Source organism: Camellia sinensis, unplaced genomic scaffold (genome assembly GCF_055761805.1).
Source record: "Camellia sinensis isolate YWXY unplaced genomic scaffold, ASM5576180v1 Unanchor3, whole genome shotgun sequence".
In the NCBI taxonomy this organism is placed as follows: domain Eukaryota; kingdom Viridiplantae; phylum Streptophyta; class Magnoliopsida; order Ericales; family Theaceae; genus Camellia; species Camellia sinensis.
The window spans coordinates 9,567,693-9,586,293 of NW_028129178.1; the positions used below are offsets into that span (position 1 = coordinate 9,567,693).

Genomic DNA, 18,601 nt, shown 5'->3' on the forward strand with positions numbered 1-18,601 from the left:
AAAAATTGTTGGAGTGTTCCTTTCATCAAAGAATGGCTCAAGGGAGGGATTTTGGACAAATTTTCCTAATAAAGCGACTACTGGTGTACTTTGCACTCTGATTTTTTTCTTTATTTAAATTAAGGCCACAATTCTAGTGTAATCAAATTCACAAAGCCAAAAAAATCTAACTCACCCATCCAGCTGGGTCAAAACTGCCAACTGCCAAGTTTCAAGATTGGCAGTTTGAGGGCTGCTGAATCAACCTGGTACAATAAAACTACTACTAGCCAGCATATCTCATGAACACTACTAGCTTTGCTATGTCAAAAGGTGGATGTCTCTTGAACCTTTAAGATCAATGTTGGGTGGCAATTTTCTTTGTAAATAATGATATATATTGTTATTGTGACTCATTAGTACGTAATACATTGCAATAAAAAAATAAAATATAAATCTTCGGCAGCCCATGAACCTCCATTATCTTAAAAGGAAAAAGCAGCCTCTGGCAATAAGAATTTGAGTCGTCATGGACAAAGATTCAACTACTTAAAAAATAAATCTGAACAATGTTTGTTTCAACGTAACTTCAGGACTATGTATTTTGAGGGCAAATTGTATACAAGAAGGCAGTTGTGAGCAGTACTTGTTCTATGCCAAACCAAAACCCCTTAAATTCTATAAATTATTGTCAGACAGCATTTTGAGAAAAGTAGTCTGTGAGATCCGAGGATACTCGCAGTTTTGTCCTTTTTCTATTTCTTACAACATATAAAGCCAATTGGCATCAGTGAATGAGAATAAAACTCACAGCAGACTGGAATAGTCTTTGCGGTTGTATTGGAAACATCTTGGGTAGTTCCTCGGCACAATGCAGATGAAAGCAGAAGAGAGAAACATGACTGAATGGTGTTTCACAACAAACTGTAGGTCAGTAGGCCAACCTGAACGTCGCGCCAAATTTGGTACGTATTCCACTTGTCATTTATTATGTAATTCTGTCTTTGGAAGTATATCAGCTCTTCTCACTCTGAACTTGAACCGTGCTCCTACAACAAGAAGAACAGCCATCAAAATATGTCAGTGTATCAAGATGGTTATAATCTTTTGATTATTGTGGACATAGAACACTCAAAGCAGACATCAGAAATCTCATCCCATGTAAGACAACTTGTCCTCCCAAGGGTGAAATTAATATAATCTAATTCACAATAGAAGTAGCTTGATACAAGGCAAAATATATTTAAACAGGATTAGCTATTAGACTATTATGGGCGGGGCTGTCTGTAGGTTATAAATTGTGGTCTGTGATGGGTTATGGACAGACACACACACACACACACATAGATGGGTCTACTTTAGAGATGGTTGATTGGGTGGTAGCTAAGAAGCGTGGACACGGACACGGACACAGACCCAGACACGGATGAGGAAACGGACATGGACACAGACACGGGACACGGCAATTTCAAAATTATGAGAACACAGACACGGCAGTAAAATATGTTTTCATATATAAATTTATTTGCTATCTAGATTAATATTATATTCACAATCAATCAACATTAAGAAAAACTAACTCTAATTCTTTTTTCTTTTTTTTAAAACACTTTTAAATGAACATTTACAGTTTATATTTTTTTATGGATAATCTATTACGTATTTAAATCTAAGAAAAAAATAATAAACATTCAATATTCATCAAAAGCATTAAATAAAATGGGGAAAAAGACAATTTAGCATGTCCCTAATGTGTCCGCAAAATATCCCCTAAAAAAAAATTAATTAAATAAGGCGACACGCCATGTGGTGTGGCCCATACGTGTCCCCAAAGTGTCTGCGTGTCCGACACGGATACGGCACTTATTTTGAAGTGTCGGTGCTTCATAGGGTGGTAGTCATCGGCAATGACTATTAGAGGTGATCACTATTAATGGGGTTAGGACAGAGTAACTTGATGACTCAATGTGTGAGTTAGGATTGGAATAGCATTCCATTTGCTTTGGCATAAAATATTTTTCGTATTTTCTAGAGTTTGGTACCACAGAAAGCGAAAGCAACATAAAATGTTTTGTGGCAGTCAATGGAAAACAAGCTTATTTGGGAAAAAAATATTTTCCAATTTCAAAAGATAGAAAACGTTTTCCGAACTAAAGTCTTACCAACGCAACCACACTACTACCATCATCACCACCTCCAAAAACCCGACCACCATCTCCACCACCACCACCACCACCACCACCACTATCGCCAACATTACCTTCACCACCTCCGCCGCCAAAACCTCCACCTCACCCTACTACCCCACCACCACCAACACCAACTGCCCCACCTCCTCCTACCACTACCATTACCACTAACACTAATACAACAACTAATACATTACTTTCACAGTTGCAACCAGACATAGGAAAACATTTTATGGAAAAATATATATATATATATATATTCATACAAATATTTTAATTACAAAATGCCTTCCTCAAACAAAGAAAGTAAGAATTACTATGAATAATAAAATATGTAAATTTTCTGTTGCAATCGTCATCACAAGGGAAAATTGTTTTTTCAGAAACAGAAGAGGGTGTTGTGATTGTTAGAAACCTAAGGGGTGTAGTCTATGTTACATGGAATTGGATACGAGTATCGGGTGTAGGTGTCTGTCCAAAAGTTGGACATTCACAACCATTAATCTTAGGATATCAAGATGTGTCCAAAAGTTACATATGGAGACACATCATGGACACACACACACACACACACACACATATATATATATAACATATCATATAATATACTTAGATAAGATGTTTTAAATTATGTAGAAATGTACATGAAATTAAATATGATTAAGAGAAGTGATATTTCTCTCTAACCCATGTGTGAGGTCAGAAATGTGTCTTTAATAGCAAATGTAAGTTTCATTTTTTTTCAAGCATCGTAAAAAATTAGAAGATTCAAGTGTCTAAATTTACAGGTGTTGGACATGTTGGACACATATGGCACTCTTACCTTTATTATATTCCATGGGCACGGTCGGGGAAATAAAAGAGTCCATATAACACACATGTAAGTACAATTTACACAAAAGCATGTGAATAATAATAATAATAAAATTGGAAAAAAATAATTAAGATAACCTCACCATTTGTATTTCTTGAGAAGAACTTCAGTATCTCGTCAATTATAATAACCTATGCCAGGTTGACAATATCGTAAGTAATGTCAAATAAGAAAGAGATCCAAATATGAAACAGAAAGTGATGCACTGTGTTATATTTAAATCCGAAACAATTAAACAAAATAGTCTACATATAAGATATTACTTGCTACTGTAGGTTTCACTAAGCTATTCAGGAAAAGAGCTGAAGTTATTCAAGAAGGGCGTGAAAATTATCAGTTGAAGACATCATTAAAGCTATTCTGAGTAATGGAAGAAAAGCTACCATGACACGGTGACAACTAGAAAGGAAACAAAGAAAAGTAATTACACAAAATCAAAATGAGATTTTATCCATTAAACAAAGTGTGATTTGAAAATTTAACTAAGCCACCACCATATTTGAGGCGCATTGAAGAAATTCCCTATTTATTAACTCTCACAACCCATTCAGCAAGTAAATAAAATTTGGCGTTAATGTCTAGGTACCAAATGTAAAGATGTTGCTAATGCCAATCATAGAGCAAGGCATCCTTCAATGCCAGTCTTTTAAATGTAAACGCTACAATTGAACTATAAACAGAAATTCAACCCAACTATTTGACTTAGAGATTGTTGTTGATGATTTTCATTTTTAAATTTTCTAAGACAAGTGTCGATTGAGTTATTTAGATCCAAAGGCTTGTCTAATAAATAAGTAAATAACAAGATTGCTTCTCCATAATAATGTGGTATATACATCCCCTACATTTCAATTATGGATGGGAAAGTAAGATATTAGCCGTCCATCAATTTTCCTACATAGGGGCCGTTTTTAGATTATTAGATTATAGCTTTAAACAGAAGTTGTTAGCTTGTTTGGTGTAGATGTTAGGTTATACATTTAAGCTGGAAGGTAGTGTTTGTTAGAATAAGTTGTATACTAGCTTTCATTGTGTAATTATCATTTTGCCCTTATAAGAAATGCAAAAATTGTGAAAAATAATTTTTTTTTTTTTTCAAAATTTCATTTTCAGAACTATTTCCATAATTTTTTTACACACAGGAAGATTTCAATCTGGATATGTGGGTAAGCTCTGGAGGAAAGCTTTCCTTCCAAAGAACATGTCTCACAGTAAGATTATATTTTTCCATATAATGGGATGTTTCTTTACAATTTGTACTATACATGTACCCAATAGTTTTTGGGTCTGATTTAACATCGATTGAATTCCTGTTGTTCCATGACTAGAGCATCATGAACTGCATAAAACCCTAATCCGTAAATTGGATTTTTTTCTTCTCAAAATCATTACAAAAACCCTAAATTGTGGATTGGATTCTTCCATAAATTGCTACAGATTAACAACCACCATCGTAGAAAGCAAAGTACAAATCAAAATCGAAATCTATTTGGTGGTTGTGATCCAAAATCATCAAACCCAAATCTGTAGCAAAGGGATCAAAGATAGTAAAGAACTGAACCAAAATCATCAAGAAGTTCAGGTGCTTGTCATCTAGGCAACGAGTTGCCTTCGTTACGCATATCTGATTGCCGTCACCCATCTTCAGAAGTTGTCGGCTGATCGTCACCCATCTTCGGTAGTTGTCGGCAGGTCATGTTGCCAAGTCGAAAGAATCAGAGAAAATGAGTAGAGAGAGAGAGTCGTGAGGGAGAGAAGCAGTGAAATGAATGGTTGGGGTATTTATATAGTGGCACAGCTGTAATTCTTGCAAAATCCAAGGGATGTTTAAATAATTTCACCCATTAACACAGCTTTCTGCATAAACTATAAGCTCAGAAGCACCTCTTTCGGTGCTTGCAATAAACAGCTTATTTGGGGCCAAAATAAGCTGTGTTAAGCCATAAGTTGATCCCATTAAGCTACACCAAATACTCATTTGTAATTTAATATAAGTTAAAAGGTGATAAAAGCAGCTTATAAGCTACACTGAACACCTACATTCCAAGGGAAACTAACCCACAATAGTGAAATGCAGTAATCAGGTACACACGTGCAGCACATTTGACAGTGGCAGAGAATACCACTCTCTATCAATAACAAGAAAAAAGTAGCAATTCATGTCATTTGTCTATTAATTTTAACAATATCATTACACAGTTAGCAGCAGAAAATGCACCAACATGGCAAGATAATAAGCGCCGATACTCAAAGAGAGAATATGAACATCAGCAAACAAGGAATGTAATCAAACTACTTACAGGAAATGAAAGATACAAAACAACAGTCCACTCAGCCCAAGACAATGGCGTCACCTGCAACACAGTTCAAATATTTTAATTAACAACCTCATGTAAGGGGGCAAAAAAGTCGAATCATATAAAAGAAATTGCAGTAAATAGATAGAAGTAGAAGGTAAATCACTTACGGAAAAAAGAATAGACAGAGGTCGCACGTACAAGATAAGAATATGAAGGAGCATGGTCAGTACAATTGAACCAACAAGCCACAGATTACTCCAGGGCGGGATAACACTAAAAATAAAGTACAGGTTAGTGGTATTTATTTATTTTCTTTTTCAGTGTTTGAATAAACAACAGCATCTACAACTGAGTATGAAAGACAAAAATATGACTTTCACTTATAATAGTAGCTTGAACTTATAAAAGATGGTTAACATAGCTGACTCTAAACCTATCATTGGTCAACAAATACAGCAGGAATATTAAAGAAAGCCTTGACCTCTGCACCTGTAATATATAGTACAAAAAACAAACAGAATTCCAACAATAAACTTCCCGATTTGAAGAAAATTGTTTACATTTGGAAGGGAGTCTAAGGATTTCAGCATCTCAAATGCATTAAAATAGGCCAATTGAAAGGATGGAAGTTTTGGCATTGTGTGTGTGTAGAGTCTTCAGAGCTGCAAGTGTGAATGTGCTTGGTTGTGGAAACATTGGGTCAAATGAACAGCTGAGATTTTATTTTATTTTTGTTTATTTAAATATATATATATATATATTTTAGGAGAAACAGAACAGCCAAATTTACAAGTGGTCAATTCTGTTCTTTCAAAGCCTTTAAACTACACTTTGCTTTGCAAACACTATTTTCAATGGTATTCTTCATGCAGTTTAGTTTGCTGCACTTCTGAGAAGCCAAGAAGTAGTATCTTAATGAAAAGCAGTATTCCAGATCTATCACCTTTAAAAGTGTTTCATGGCCACCTGTATTAGTGAAAAATTAAAAATCTTTATTCTTCCCTGATTTGATTTTATACAGTACCTTATGGGAAGAAGATGGAAATCCAAGAAACTAGCTATAACCATGTTTTTGCATGTCACACATTCAACATTCAAATGAATCGATCTGGGGACAGAGACAGTATCAAACTTGAGATGAAGTTTGAGGTTTAAGTGAATACTTACAGGAGAGATTGATTTTCACTGAGATTATTCAATGCATTGAACATCTCGACAACAACAAGCACTGTCATTGACACAGTTGATGGGTGCCGATCATTGAATATACTACATGGATAACTTGTATCCCTTGTTGAACAAGTGTCAAAATTCATCTGAGATAGTGTAGTACAAAATGTTAGCGCAGAAAAAGGATAATTTATGGGCATGCACAACCAATAATTCTGTTGAACAGAAAATCAAACCATTGTCAATGCAGATCATGGGATCAACAATAAAATGCCAAATGCTTATTGTTGAAAAAAAGACATATGAAGTGTTAGCAGAATCCTTTTAAAAATAATAATAATAATAATAATAATTAAGTTCAAACCAAATTTAAATTTTCCATTTAATTCCATCATGTAAAATACTGAATGATACATTTTTTAGAACAAACCATTTTTTAAACTTGCAGAATCGAAAATTCTATCTATATTACTCTGAATCTATGCAACATGGGTATTTTCACAAACATATTGTACCTATACCACGTATCTCTTCAATATATCTTCATAGTTTGGCGAAAACGACGTTGTTTCATGCATTATGTAAACAAAAATAAAAATAGAACTGAATCGTAGTGAATCGTAAATTGAATCGTACGATTCAATCAATTTCTGATTCAACAACACGATTCGAATCGTTGTTTTTGTTTTTTGTTTTTTGAAACTTGTATCTAATCGTATGAATCGAATCGTGAATCATATGATTCTATCAACCATGGGTATTTGTATATGGTACTTCTTCATGTGTACTATACACGAAACATGTACCAAATTTTTTCTTCTTACTTTTGCCGTACCCCAGACACACCTAGTATGTACTGAAGCCATACCATACCTCAATCAAAACAATATTTTGTTCTATATAGAGGTAAAATTAGTTTCATTGGACATTATTTATTTGTTCTTTTTTTAAGCTTAGCATGATTTTAAAACTAAGTTATGGCTTGTAAGTTATTTAATATAATGACATGTAATTTTTGTTTGTACCTTACTTTTTGCCATTAAATATGAATTGTAAGTTGGATTTTCTTAACAAACTAAAGCATTAAACTAATTTTTGTATTACATTACTCAAAATTAAAAATAAAAATAAGTTTTAACAAACGGACCTAACTGTACTTGTACCCTACTTTTTTTAGATTTTACCATATCGACCCTCACCGGTATCGTACCAATACACATACCCGTACACACGCTTCGTAGTTCTGCATAGCTGCTTATTGTATAATTTGGTTCTGATTAGAAGCTGAAAGACACACAGCCCAGACGGTAGCTAGAATATTTCCACAACTAGATGGAAAGTTATAGCAATTTCAAAGATCAAATACAAATATATTGACAATTAGAAATTATATAAAGGGAAGCCAAAAAGAAGAAAGTGAAGCAATTCCATTTACAATATGTCAAGCCAAGTGTGAACATAAACTTGTCCTTAAATTTGTAGACCATCCCTTTAATATGTGTACAACCGATAAATCAACTCATAATAGGGACACTGACGCAAGGTTAACCACGTTTTTTTAGTCAGCCTGTAACAAATTTGGAGACATCTAACTCAAAATTAATTAATTATAGGTGAAGAAACCTCTAGACCACATGAACCAAGCTTGGATGGCTTAGAGAAGCAACGTGAGACAAGTCTCTAACATAGCCAATTTTGAAATCAATCCTAATATGATATTTCCTGAATTTCCAACTTTATGGATTAAATTGGGAATCAAATTCTTAAATATCATTAGCTGAATTTTGTATTGGACTTATCCTGAATTTAAATTAGAATAAAATAAAACTCAAGACATTTCTTTCTAAATTCTAAGTCTGGATTTTCCGAAATTTGGTCAAATATTTCACTATTCTTCCAAAATGTATTTCTTTGAATTTGGATCTATTTATATTAAGACATCTAATCTGCAAGGGTGGAACCAAGATCTATATTGGGAGGGGCCAAGTTGACTTACCCTTCAACCCCTTCCCCTTGCTCAACCCAACCATTCAGCCAAACTCTTTGAAACGGAGTAGCATGTGTGTATATATATGTATTGTATTAATAGTTTATATCCATAAAAACATAGAGAAGATAGAGAAAGGGACAAATCATAATTAACCAACGTACGTAGTTATTAATTAGGAAACCCAATGATAATTTCAAAATTTATCAACACAAAAAATAGAATCAGTGGAGCACCTACAAGATATAAGAGACTGGGAGAGGCCACTAAACAAATTTTGTTAAAAAATTAAAAAACACGAGAGGCCAATAATGGAAAACAACGTATTTCTCATCTTTCATGTATCTACAGAAATATATATGTGGGTGAAATTAGTGAACTCAAGGGTGCCATCGCCTCGTTTTGCCTGTATGTAGTTCTATCCACACTAATCTGAAGTCAAATTTTGTTGAGTTTATAAAGTTGGCGACTTTCAAAAGCATGATCTGATGTCATACAAAACCAAAAACAAACGCAGCAAATATCACACAGTAGTCTAATATGAGATAGAACTTACCAATTCAACATATGGTAATTTAGGCCCACTATCAGCAAAAACAAACCACCATATGAATCCCGCAATGGTGGCAAGTCCAACATAAGCTACAAAAACCAAATAATTCAGTCATACAACAGTTCAAAAAAATTGAACTAAAATCAACCTCTTGCTATTGATCTTTGCAACAACTTGAATAGTGAACATGTGAAATACTCGTTCAAATTTCTCTCATGGGTATGCTGTAAGAAGCATTTTGTAAATTGGACCACAAGGTGAAAAACAAAGAAGTGCTAACAGACTATACCTCCAATAACTAGATAACGAAAGAATAGCCAACCACTGACAACAGCTTCATTAACCTGCACATTCAAACAAATAAAAAAGTAAAATCATAGAAATAAGAAAGTTTTTCCCTTTCTAAGTAAGAAAAACCTCGAACGCACGACTAGATTCACAATTCAATGAATTATACAAGAAACAAAGAACCATCATTATGGAATTGTGGAAACTGTAATATTATTTGAGGGGAGATTAGTACGTTTAATTTTTGTTTCCTAATTAGTAATTAGTTCTTGGTATATATATTTAGAGCTTGTAATCATTCTTTATGGAGATAATACACATATTGTTTGTAAATTCACATGGCATCAGAGCACATACCGTACCCTAGCAGCAGTCGCCATGAACCCTACTGTCCAGAAAATGGCCCACTATTAGGAAAAATTTTAACACAAAACTTTTCGTACCCTCACATATCCTTTTAAACAAATGGAGGCTGGGGGTATCAAACCCACCCCACCTCCCCACCCCTCTTCTTTTCTTTTCTTCCTATTTTTGAGGGTTAGAGCAGATCCACCGAGTTCATATACAGAAGAAGAATGTACCAAGAATAAAAATATAAAAAGATAAATTTCAGAAATTTTTAGTATGCAACAAGTTTTCAACCGTACTAATGCATATATTATAGAAAGTGCAACCTCTTGCGTGGCACGAGTTCACATCTTAAATTTGTGGAAGAACTTGATACGAGTATGTATTCCAACACTAATATGCTACAACATATTTCTTAAGACAATCCACTAGAAGGTACCATCACCAAATAAATTTACTCTTCAATTAGATTTTAGTTAACAGAGGTGACTTTACAAGTGTAATTTTTGCAAAAGACATGAAAATAGGATGGTTTTACACTTTAGCAGGAAATAATTTAAGGTATTCAACTTCTCAACTCAAACACTTGGAACTGCAATCATGTCAAAGCTCTTCCATGCTCAAAATAGAATTGGGAAAATCTTTCACAGTTAAAATGCATCCCACCAGCTTCATGCTGAAACAGCTATAACACATTTCCTTTATTATTATTATTATTTTTTTATTTTTATTTTTTTTTAAAGTTAAGGTGATAGGCTAAATACTTTTAACTCTTATGACCTAAGAGCATGGACACTCGTAATAAAATGATGGATGTCGGACATCAACACTCATCGCATACTCCCCGATACATGTGAGCCACTCATCCAAACCTGTCCTACATATTTTTATCCAAACCTGTCCAACATAATTTTTTTTTTAAACCAAACACTTCGAACATTTGGGAGACACATATGTCCATTGCTTAGACACACACAAAACACATTGCAAGTTTGAAGAAAATTACTTGGGATCCAATAATAAAATAAAAACAATGCGGATTTATAACTTAATCCCCCTCCTTTAAATTTTTTAAATTTTAGGAACAAAGCCTTCCAATTTTTTTGTGAATAGAACATTCTAAAATAGATATTTGAACTTTTTGTTCGCACTTCTTTTCTAATATGTAGAATGTGAAAAGTGGCTTTGATTGTTTAGCTAACAAAAGATATATGTATTTCAGTATAAAAAATGAAAGGAATTTTTTTTTTTTGCAATATATATTTATTTTTTGTTGCGTCCTTGGTAGTGTTGTATGCTATTTCTTGGAAAATTATCATGGTGTTGTCTTTATATCGTGTCATATCCGTCTCACATCCGTATCATATTTCCTACCATATGAAATTTATAAATCATTTCTACAGTTCCATGTTGACCTTGATAAAGTCAACCTAGATAAAGAGTTAGTTTCTCCACAAGAAATTTTCAACTTTTTGTAAATTTAACTTCCTCTATTCTCCATGTCAGAAAGAACATTAAGCGCATTTAAAGTTGTTCATCTAAATAGAGGAAAACCAAGTGAGTCATTTCAGCTATTTTACATGTACAAGGATACCTATAGGCATGATTGGTTGTGTTCGTTTGTTGCTATCAGTTTACATTTTACAAGAAACAAAGAAAAATTGGCAAACTATTTTCCAGGAAAATTTTCTAAAACAACCCAGTTTTTAGGAAACAGCATGAAAACTGTTTTCACCAAAAAATCAAAACAATATGAAAACGATGGATGTGTTGTATAAACAATATGGATGTTTTCACAAAACCACAACTAAACACATGTGAGTGCAAATCTAATAGTATAATCTTTCTAATTCAAAAGCTTGGGATACGAGGACAATATTGGGATACAAGGACAAAGTTAAGTGTCAGCTTGTTCAGATTTGGTGTCAGTATTACAGACTCACTTAATGGTGGCTGAGAAGTTGTAAGCATATATAATATTAGAGGTTATTTTGCTATATAAACAATAAATTATATTATTTAAAAACATAGAAAACTCGAGCCTTTGTTTGTAAAATTTGCTAAGAAATTATTTATAGTGTAAACATTTTCTTACAGCTGCACCTGTATGGAGAAGTCTAGATCACCATCACAACTATGATTGCCTTTGGCAACCTATTCAACCTAGGTTTCCAACTCCAAAGATGATAAATTCCAACCATGTAATGAAATTTTCTTTTTGACCATGTTTCATTCTGTTCCTCTCTTCTTCCGTTGGTAACAGTAGCAGTGTCCACACTTTGGCCTAACTATATCAGCTTTCATGGTCTGAACACCGGGGTAATGTGACAAGCCCATGTAACACAATTCTTGATACCAAACACAATGGAAGGTCCAATACTAGCATTAACCAAAAGTTTTGTTTTGTTTATGATGCATAATAGACAGAAGCTTCCAGTGTCTATTTTTCACTTCTCAAAAATAAATAAATCAATCACATCTCTTAACATTGCAGGAACAGTTCACAAAAAATAGAAAATAAAAAATAAAAACTTTCCACAAGCACTATCTAAAATCAAACAATTTCCTTCAAAGACCAACAATCATACAATTCTATAAAATTTTGAATTTTTTAAAGACAACAGATAGCATAAACCATTGAAACATAGGTCTAAATAAAATTATCTATTGTAAAACCCTATTATCGCCGGGACATATTCTGCCATCTTGAAGCACCAATGGATTTTACATAATTCATAAACGAAGAAAAATTAATCAAACTCTAAGAGGCACCGACATGGTGGGTACACACATGTCCATGTGTCTGACACACCATGTAGCGTGTTAATGTTTTTAATTATTACTTTTTCTGTAGGATACGTTGGAGATACTTCATGGACACGTGTCCTGTGATTGGACACTCAGAACACCTTCGTAGATTTTTCTTATAATTTTAGGAAGCCGATTTGAGGAGAAAAGTAGAAAAAAAATAAAAATACGCCCACATATACATCGATATCTCTCAAATCCAAGTATCCTAAACTTATATTTTTATACATAGTGAATAAAAATGTATAAAATTATCTTTTTCCCATATTTAATGTGTGTCCGTATCCTAAATTTTTAGAATCCCGGCATCCTGTCTCCGTATCCATGCTTCTTAGATCAAACTTATGCTTCATCACGTTACCAAGGAGAGAAAAGCAACAGAGGTTCAGAGTATTGCAACATCCTTTTCAAATTCAAATGGTTGTAAGGTTTCAATTCTTTTTGGTGCCTTTTACAAGCACCACACATTAGCAGCCACATAGCCATCAAATTAATTTAACAAAAACAAATATCATAGTTCAGTTGTAAATTGTATTATACGGAATGGTTAAAAGTGACTAAAAGTAATCAAATAGCAGAAGACCACAAAGTTATAAAGGACATCGATTTGATTACCTTACGAGGTTTAGCCTTCATCACATCACAGTCTGGCTTATTAAAACCAATAGCAGTGGCAGGCAATCCGTCAGTAACTAAATTTACCCAGAGCAGCTGGACCTGGAAAAGAAAAATCAATCACTCAACTTTACTTCGCTATGACATCAAGGAAACATAAAAATATCCAATAAAACAACAGATTTGAAAGTAGAATGAGGACATAGCTTTTAAGTATATGGATGAATTTTTTTTATTTATGTCACAGTTAATGTTCTAAAAATAGGTCGTAATCGTTACGTAATGCTATTCCCTAACTGTATGGGCAGTTACCACTACTCATTATAGCTGCTATAGAGGTATTATTGAATTTCACGGCCGTTACTATTGTTACATAACAATGGCAACACATTTTTGCGCATTTTCTCCTCTATCAACTTCTGTTTTTTATTTATTGAACATTATTTTTATATGTAGTTCTAACTTGTAAGTTTTATAAGTTGAGAGAAAATAAATTGAGATGGTTTGGTCATATACAACGGAGACCAACAGAGGCAGTAGTAAAGAGATGAGATACAATGACGGTAGATGGAAGTGTTAGGGGAAGAAGCAAACCGATGGTTTGGTCATATACAATAAAGACCAACAGAGGCAGTGGTAAAGAGATGCGATACAGTAACGGTAGATGGAAGTGTTAGGGGAAGAAGCAGACTTAGATTGACGTGAGCTAGTGTAGTAAATAGAAATATGAATCTCCTTAGTTTGACTAACAATATGGCCTTGGATAAAGTCGAATGAAAAAGAAGGATTCATATAACCAACTCCATATGTTGGAACTTAAGGCTTGGTTTACTTATATAACTTGAAAAATATGAATCATATGATTTTAATTTTTTCAATAAAATAATAATTATATTCATATTTATTTATTAAACACATATAACCTGCAAATTTGAAACACAACATAGTATCACTAGTCTAAAACTATTAATAACAAAACAAATAACAGTAAAGTGGTGCATTATAAATGTATCACGGATGAAATCATTAAATGTTGAGTGAAAAATGTGAACTTTCTTTACAGAGACTTTAAAAAAAAGTACAAAATTCAGTGCATACATTGGATAAAAACTATACTAAATCCCCCAAAAAAACCATTTAAAACCTAAGCAAATATGATTCTGAAATAAAAACATGTGTATTGGTAAGTTTTCGCAAAATTATACGAGAAGTGTGAAATTTCACAGCTCTGGTTGCAACAACCGTTATGTACGCCCCTTACACCTCACAAATGCATCATCGCCACTGTCACCAGTTTGGTCATGGTAAGGTAAACTTTCTACACAAGGGACCATGAAGGTATAGAAGATAATCAAGCATCATGCATTTTTATACTGAAACCTAAATAGGAGAACCCAGTAATGGTCATGCCAATGCAAGGTGCTGGGAATGGTGGACTAAATACAGACCCATTTTCTGCCATTATTTGCATAGGCGGCTGCCCTTAAACTCCAACTCACAATGTCATGATTGACAGCCAATGTATGCCATAGCACCAAGCAATAGTCTCCGTATATGGCTAAATTTATGTTAAATTATCTTCAGGTTTTCACACACAAAAATATGCATGCCATGCCACCAACTTTTATGTTGAAAACAAGAACTAATCAGACGAGTCATTTACATGTATACTTCAACAAATAAGAGTGAATTAAACAAAAGATCATATTCTGTAAGCAAATATATACTCACAGGAACAAGAGTTTCAGGTATTCCAAGTACAGCTGCCACAAAAATACAAACAACTTCACCAATGTTTGAAGATATCATGTATCGGATGAACTGCTTTGTGTTATTGTATATAGCTCTTCCCTCTGCAACAGCCTGCTTGGATATGACTCATTCTTGAGATGATTGAAACCATGAGATTTTTTCTTTTCAGAAATATTCTTTATCACCAAAAGGACTTCAAGAAGACAAACATGCCAAGGCAATAAAATTCCTACTCATCAAGATGAAATAAGAAAAGCTTACCGCAACAATTGTAGCAAAATTGTCATCTGCCAAAACCATATCTGAAGCACTCTGAAAATCCAAACAATATAAGAGAAAATGTTTAATAGATGTGTAGAGGCACTTATGTAGAAACCATAAAAGAGCACTTATGTAGAAACCATACAAGACAAGCCACAAACGAGCATAGCAATTATGTAGAAAGAATGCAAGTAATGAAAAGAGAGATTTAAACAATATCTCATATATATATGATGACCAGACCATATTACCATGAGCAAAATATTTTAGAACTGTTACATGGACTGTCTAGGTGTCACCCGCACGATTGGGATCATTTTAGAGATATCTCTAAATTGCGTTACAAGCACCTCTTCTAGTTAACCCATTGTACCCGTGGGCCGTGTCCACCAAATATGACAAAGGTAAGGGTATGAAGTGTCCAATACCCGTACCCAATTTAGAAACCTAGATCCTCTAATTTCATATGACGTTTGAAGAATTTACTAATAAAGAAACATTTCTAGCTTCTCACACGAATGTGAGATATAAATTCTATATTTTTTTCTGAATCTCATTAACTTTGAAATACATTTTTTAATAATTTACAATATCTTATATAACAATATTATATAATATGCAATACATAAAAGTATTTAAGATATGTATCCATTCTCAACTGTTGGATGCATATTCTAATATCCTAAGTTTTAGGTTTATGAAGATCTGATGCCTAGACTCACATCCAATACTCATATTCGAGTCCATGTAACATAGATTTAAAATACATTGCAAAAATGCAACAAAAATGGACATAAATAAAAACACATATACATAATTCACAAGTGTCTAATGTCTGAAACGCTCATGCCGGAAGACAATCTATGAAAGAGAATAAAGTAATAATCAAATCTCTATAACTAGTACAAGTAGGTAACTAAATTAAACAGGCTGATAAATCGTAATTATTCACAAAAATCAACTATAGCTTTTCAGGCATCCTTTTCCAACCCTGGAAAAAGGCAGGGGCAGCGAGTTACAATTGGAAGACATCCAGCATATTACCATCAGCCACAACAAGTTCAAATCAGACAAGTAACAGTCACCCACACCAGGCACAACAAGATGGACGTAATAGTTAGCTAAAACTTAGTACTTATCACCAAAAATAAAATAAGTTGCCTAAAACATGAAAACAAATGTATTTTACCATATAGAAATGTTCAAAGGTTCTATGCTAACCTGTTGAAATTTAGAGTCTAAAAATCCTTTAATTTAAAAATAAAAATTTTGGAGAAATTTCAATAAACAAGTGGGCATGCCGGTGTGCATGTGTGTGTCATTAGAGAGAATATTCTAGCTTAGAAATTTAAAGATGTGGGTGATTAGATGTTGGAATTTTTCCCATTCCAAAGATCACAAGGCCAGCTGGTTGCTACTAAAACTTCAAATTAGATCATGTGATTAGAATTTCCATGTGAAGATTGCTAAAACTACGTGATCTAATTTCTATGTCGAGATAGCTTCTTAATTAAGCAACCAAAACTGTGTTATTACTCATTATACATCTAAAGGAGAATCTTCCACAGAAGCATGCATCTTAGCATTAAAGTGATGTTAGATAAGTCATCAGGTTGTGGCACCACATTTTTTTGTTTTTTTTTTTGGGGTTGATAAATGATCAAACTTCAATAAAAAAGCATCAAAGCCATGCAACGAATACAAAAACCAACTAAAGGGCTAGCTAACAAGCTACCTAAAAAGAGAGCAAACCCAAAATAACTAATTAATCAAATCCCCTATAAAATCTACAAAGGTCAGCACATCCGGATCTACTGAAACCATAATCCAACTATGTAGCACAGTAAGCAAATGTCGTTCCAACCATGGAACAGACCGAGTCATGCTAGTGAAGGTACATTTATTCCGCTCCAACCAAATCAACCACATCAAACAATGGCCGGCAAGCAACCACACCTTCCACGTCTCTTCCCAACCCTCCCCCAACCCAACTTTGCAACACCTCCGCTGTCAACCTTGGTTGAACCCAAACCAAAGAGAGCAACAATGGCCATCGACAGATGTGAAGCAACTGAACAATGGCTAAGCAGATGGTCCACTATTTCCGTATGCCCACAGCACATGCAACACCAATTAACTAAAATATGACGACGATGACGAAGACGAAGACGAATCAAGTTATCAATAGTCAGAATACGCTCTAAAGCCACTGTCCACACAAAGAAAGCGACTTAAGATGGACAACCCATCACCCAAACACTCTTCCACGAAAATGGAGCACCATCCCCGCCCACAAGCGAATGATAGAAAGAAGACACTGAGCAAACCCCTTTGGAGTTCCGCCATACCCACCCCAAAGTATCCCGCCCTCCCCAACTCCTAATCCTGCACCTCACAACACAAACCAACATTCCAAGCTACCACCTACTACTGCACATGCGCATAAGACACCACCGTAGCCTCCTCATCAAGAGCAATACGAAAAATCGAAGGAAACCTCGCAGCTAGAGTTTCTACTCCACACCACCCATCCTTCCAAAACCTGACCCGAACCCTAAGTGATGATGAAAAGCCTCTTCACCTCCTCTCCACAAGAAATCCCACTGCAATTTCTCCAACCTTTTCACAACTGATACAAGAATCACATGGATCGACATGAAATAAATCGAAATACTAGATAGGACACTCTTGATTAGTGTGATTCTCCTTCCTTTCAATAAATATTGTCGCTTCCAACTGCCAAATGCCTCTGCACCCAATCCACCACTCCATCCCACACCCTCTTCTCGTTAAAAGAAGCACCCAAAGGTAAGCCCAAATAAGATATGGGCAAAACTGTCACTTTGCACCATAAAATAGTTGCCAGAACCGATAATCGCTCCACATCCCCAACCAAATCATCTTCGACTTGCCTAAATTTATCCGGAGTCCCGATGTTGCCTCAAAACATAAAAGAACACACCTCAAGTACTCGATCTAGCGGGCATCTGCCCCACAAAAAATAAGGGCATCATCGCATAAAACAAATGCAATACCACCAAACTAGAAGTTTGCTCCCAACCTACCTCAAAGCCCACCAACAAACCTCTATGAATCGCAATGGATAGCAAGTGACTCAAAGCCTCCATCACCAGAATAAAAAACAAAGGAGACAAGACAAAGGATCTCCCTACCGCAAACCCCTGTCAGTAGGGAAAAAAACCTTCTGGTGAATTGAAAAACCCAGCTCACACTTCTCCTTAAAACCCAGGTATTAAGAAAAGGAAAGCCGAAACCTTATAACTAACACAAATGGGACAACTCCAAGCGATGTGGGACACATTCCAACACACCCTCCTGGACCACAACATACACTAGCCGAACAAACAGCATACCAGTCACAGGCCCAACCAAGCTCTGATACCAAATTGAAAAACCTAGTCCACGCTTTTCCTTAAAACTCAGGTATTAAGGAGTGGGAAACTGGAGTTCTATAAC

The 18,601-nt window shown here is 34.6% G+C and overlaps 1 protein-coding gene across 3 annotated transcripts in view; it reads right to left on the reverse strand.

Moving 5' to 3' along the window:
* Positions 1-497: 497 nt before the first annotated feature.
* LOC145789321 (calcium-transporting ATPase 3, endoplasmic reticulum-type-like) overlaps positions 498-18,601 on the reverse strand; it is a 94,247-nt gene continuing 76,143 nt past the window's right edge. For 2 of the 3 annotated variants that reach the window (XM_082912464.1, XM_082912466.1), the window contains 10 exons: positions 15,125-15,175; positions 14,843-14,974; positions 13,112-13,213; positions 9,342-9,396; positions 9,056-9,141; positions 6,510-6,658; positions 5,510-5,615; positions 5,343-5,396; positions 3,125-3,173; positions 498-1,028 (listed from right to left, as the gene is read on the reverse strand). In XM_082912464.1, the coding sequence (XP_082768590.1) occupies positions 961-1,028; positions 3,125-3,173; positions 5,343-5,396; positions 5,510-5,615; positions 6,510-6,658; positions 9,056-9,141; positions 9,342-9,396; positions 13,112-13,213; positions 14,843-14,974; positions 15,125-15,175 (852 nt within the window). In that variant the 3' untranslated portion in view covers positions 498-960. The remainder of the gene's footprint in view (positions 1,029-3,124; positions 3,174-5,342; positions 5,397-5,509; positions 5,616-6,509; positions 6,659-9,055; positions 9,142-9,341; positions 9,397-13,111; positions 13,214-14,842; positions 14,975-15,124; positions 15,176-18,601) is intronic. The other variant, XM_082912465.1, reaches the window with a different exon arrangement.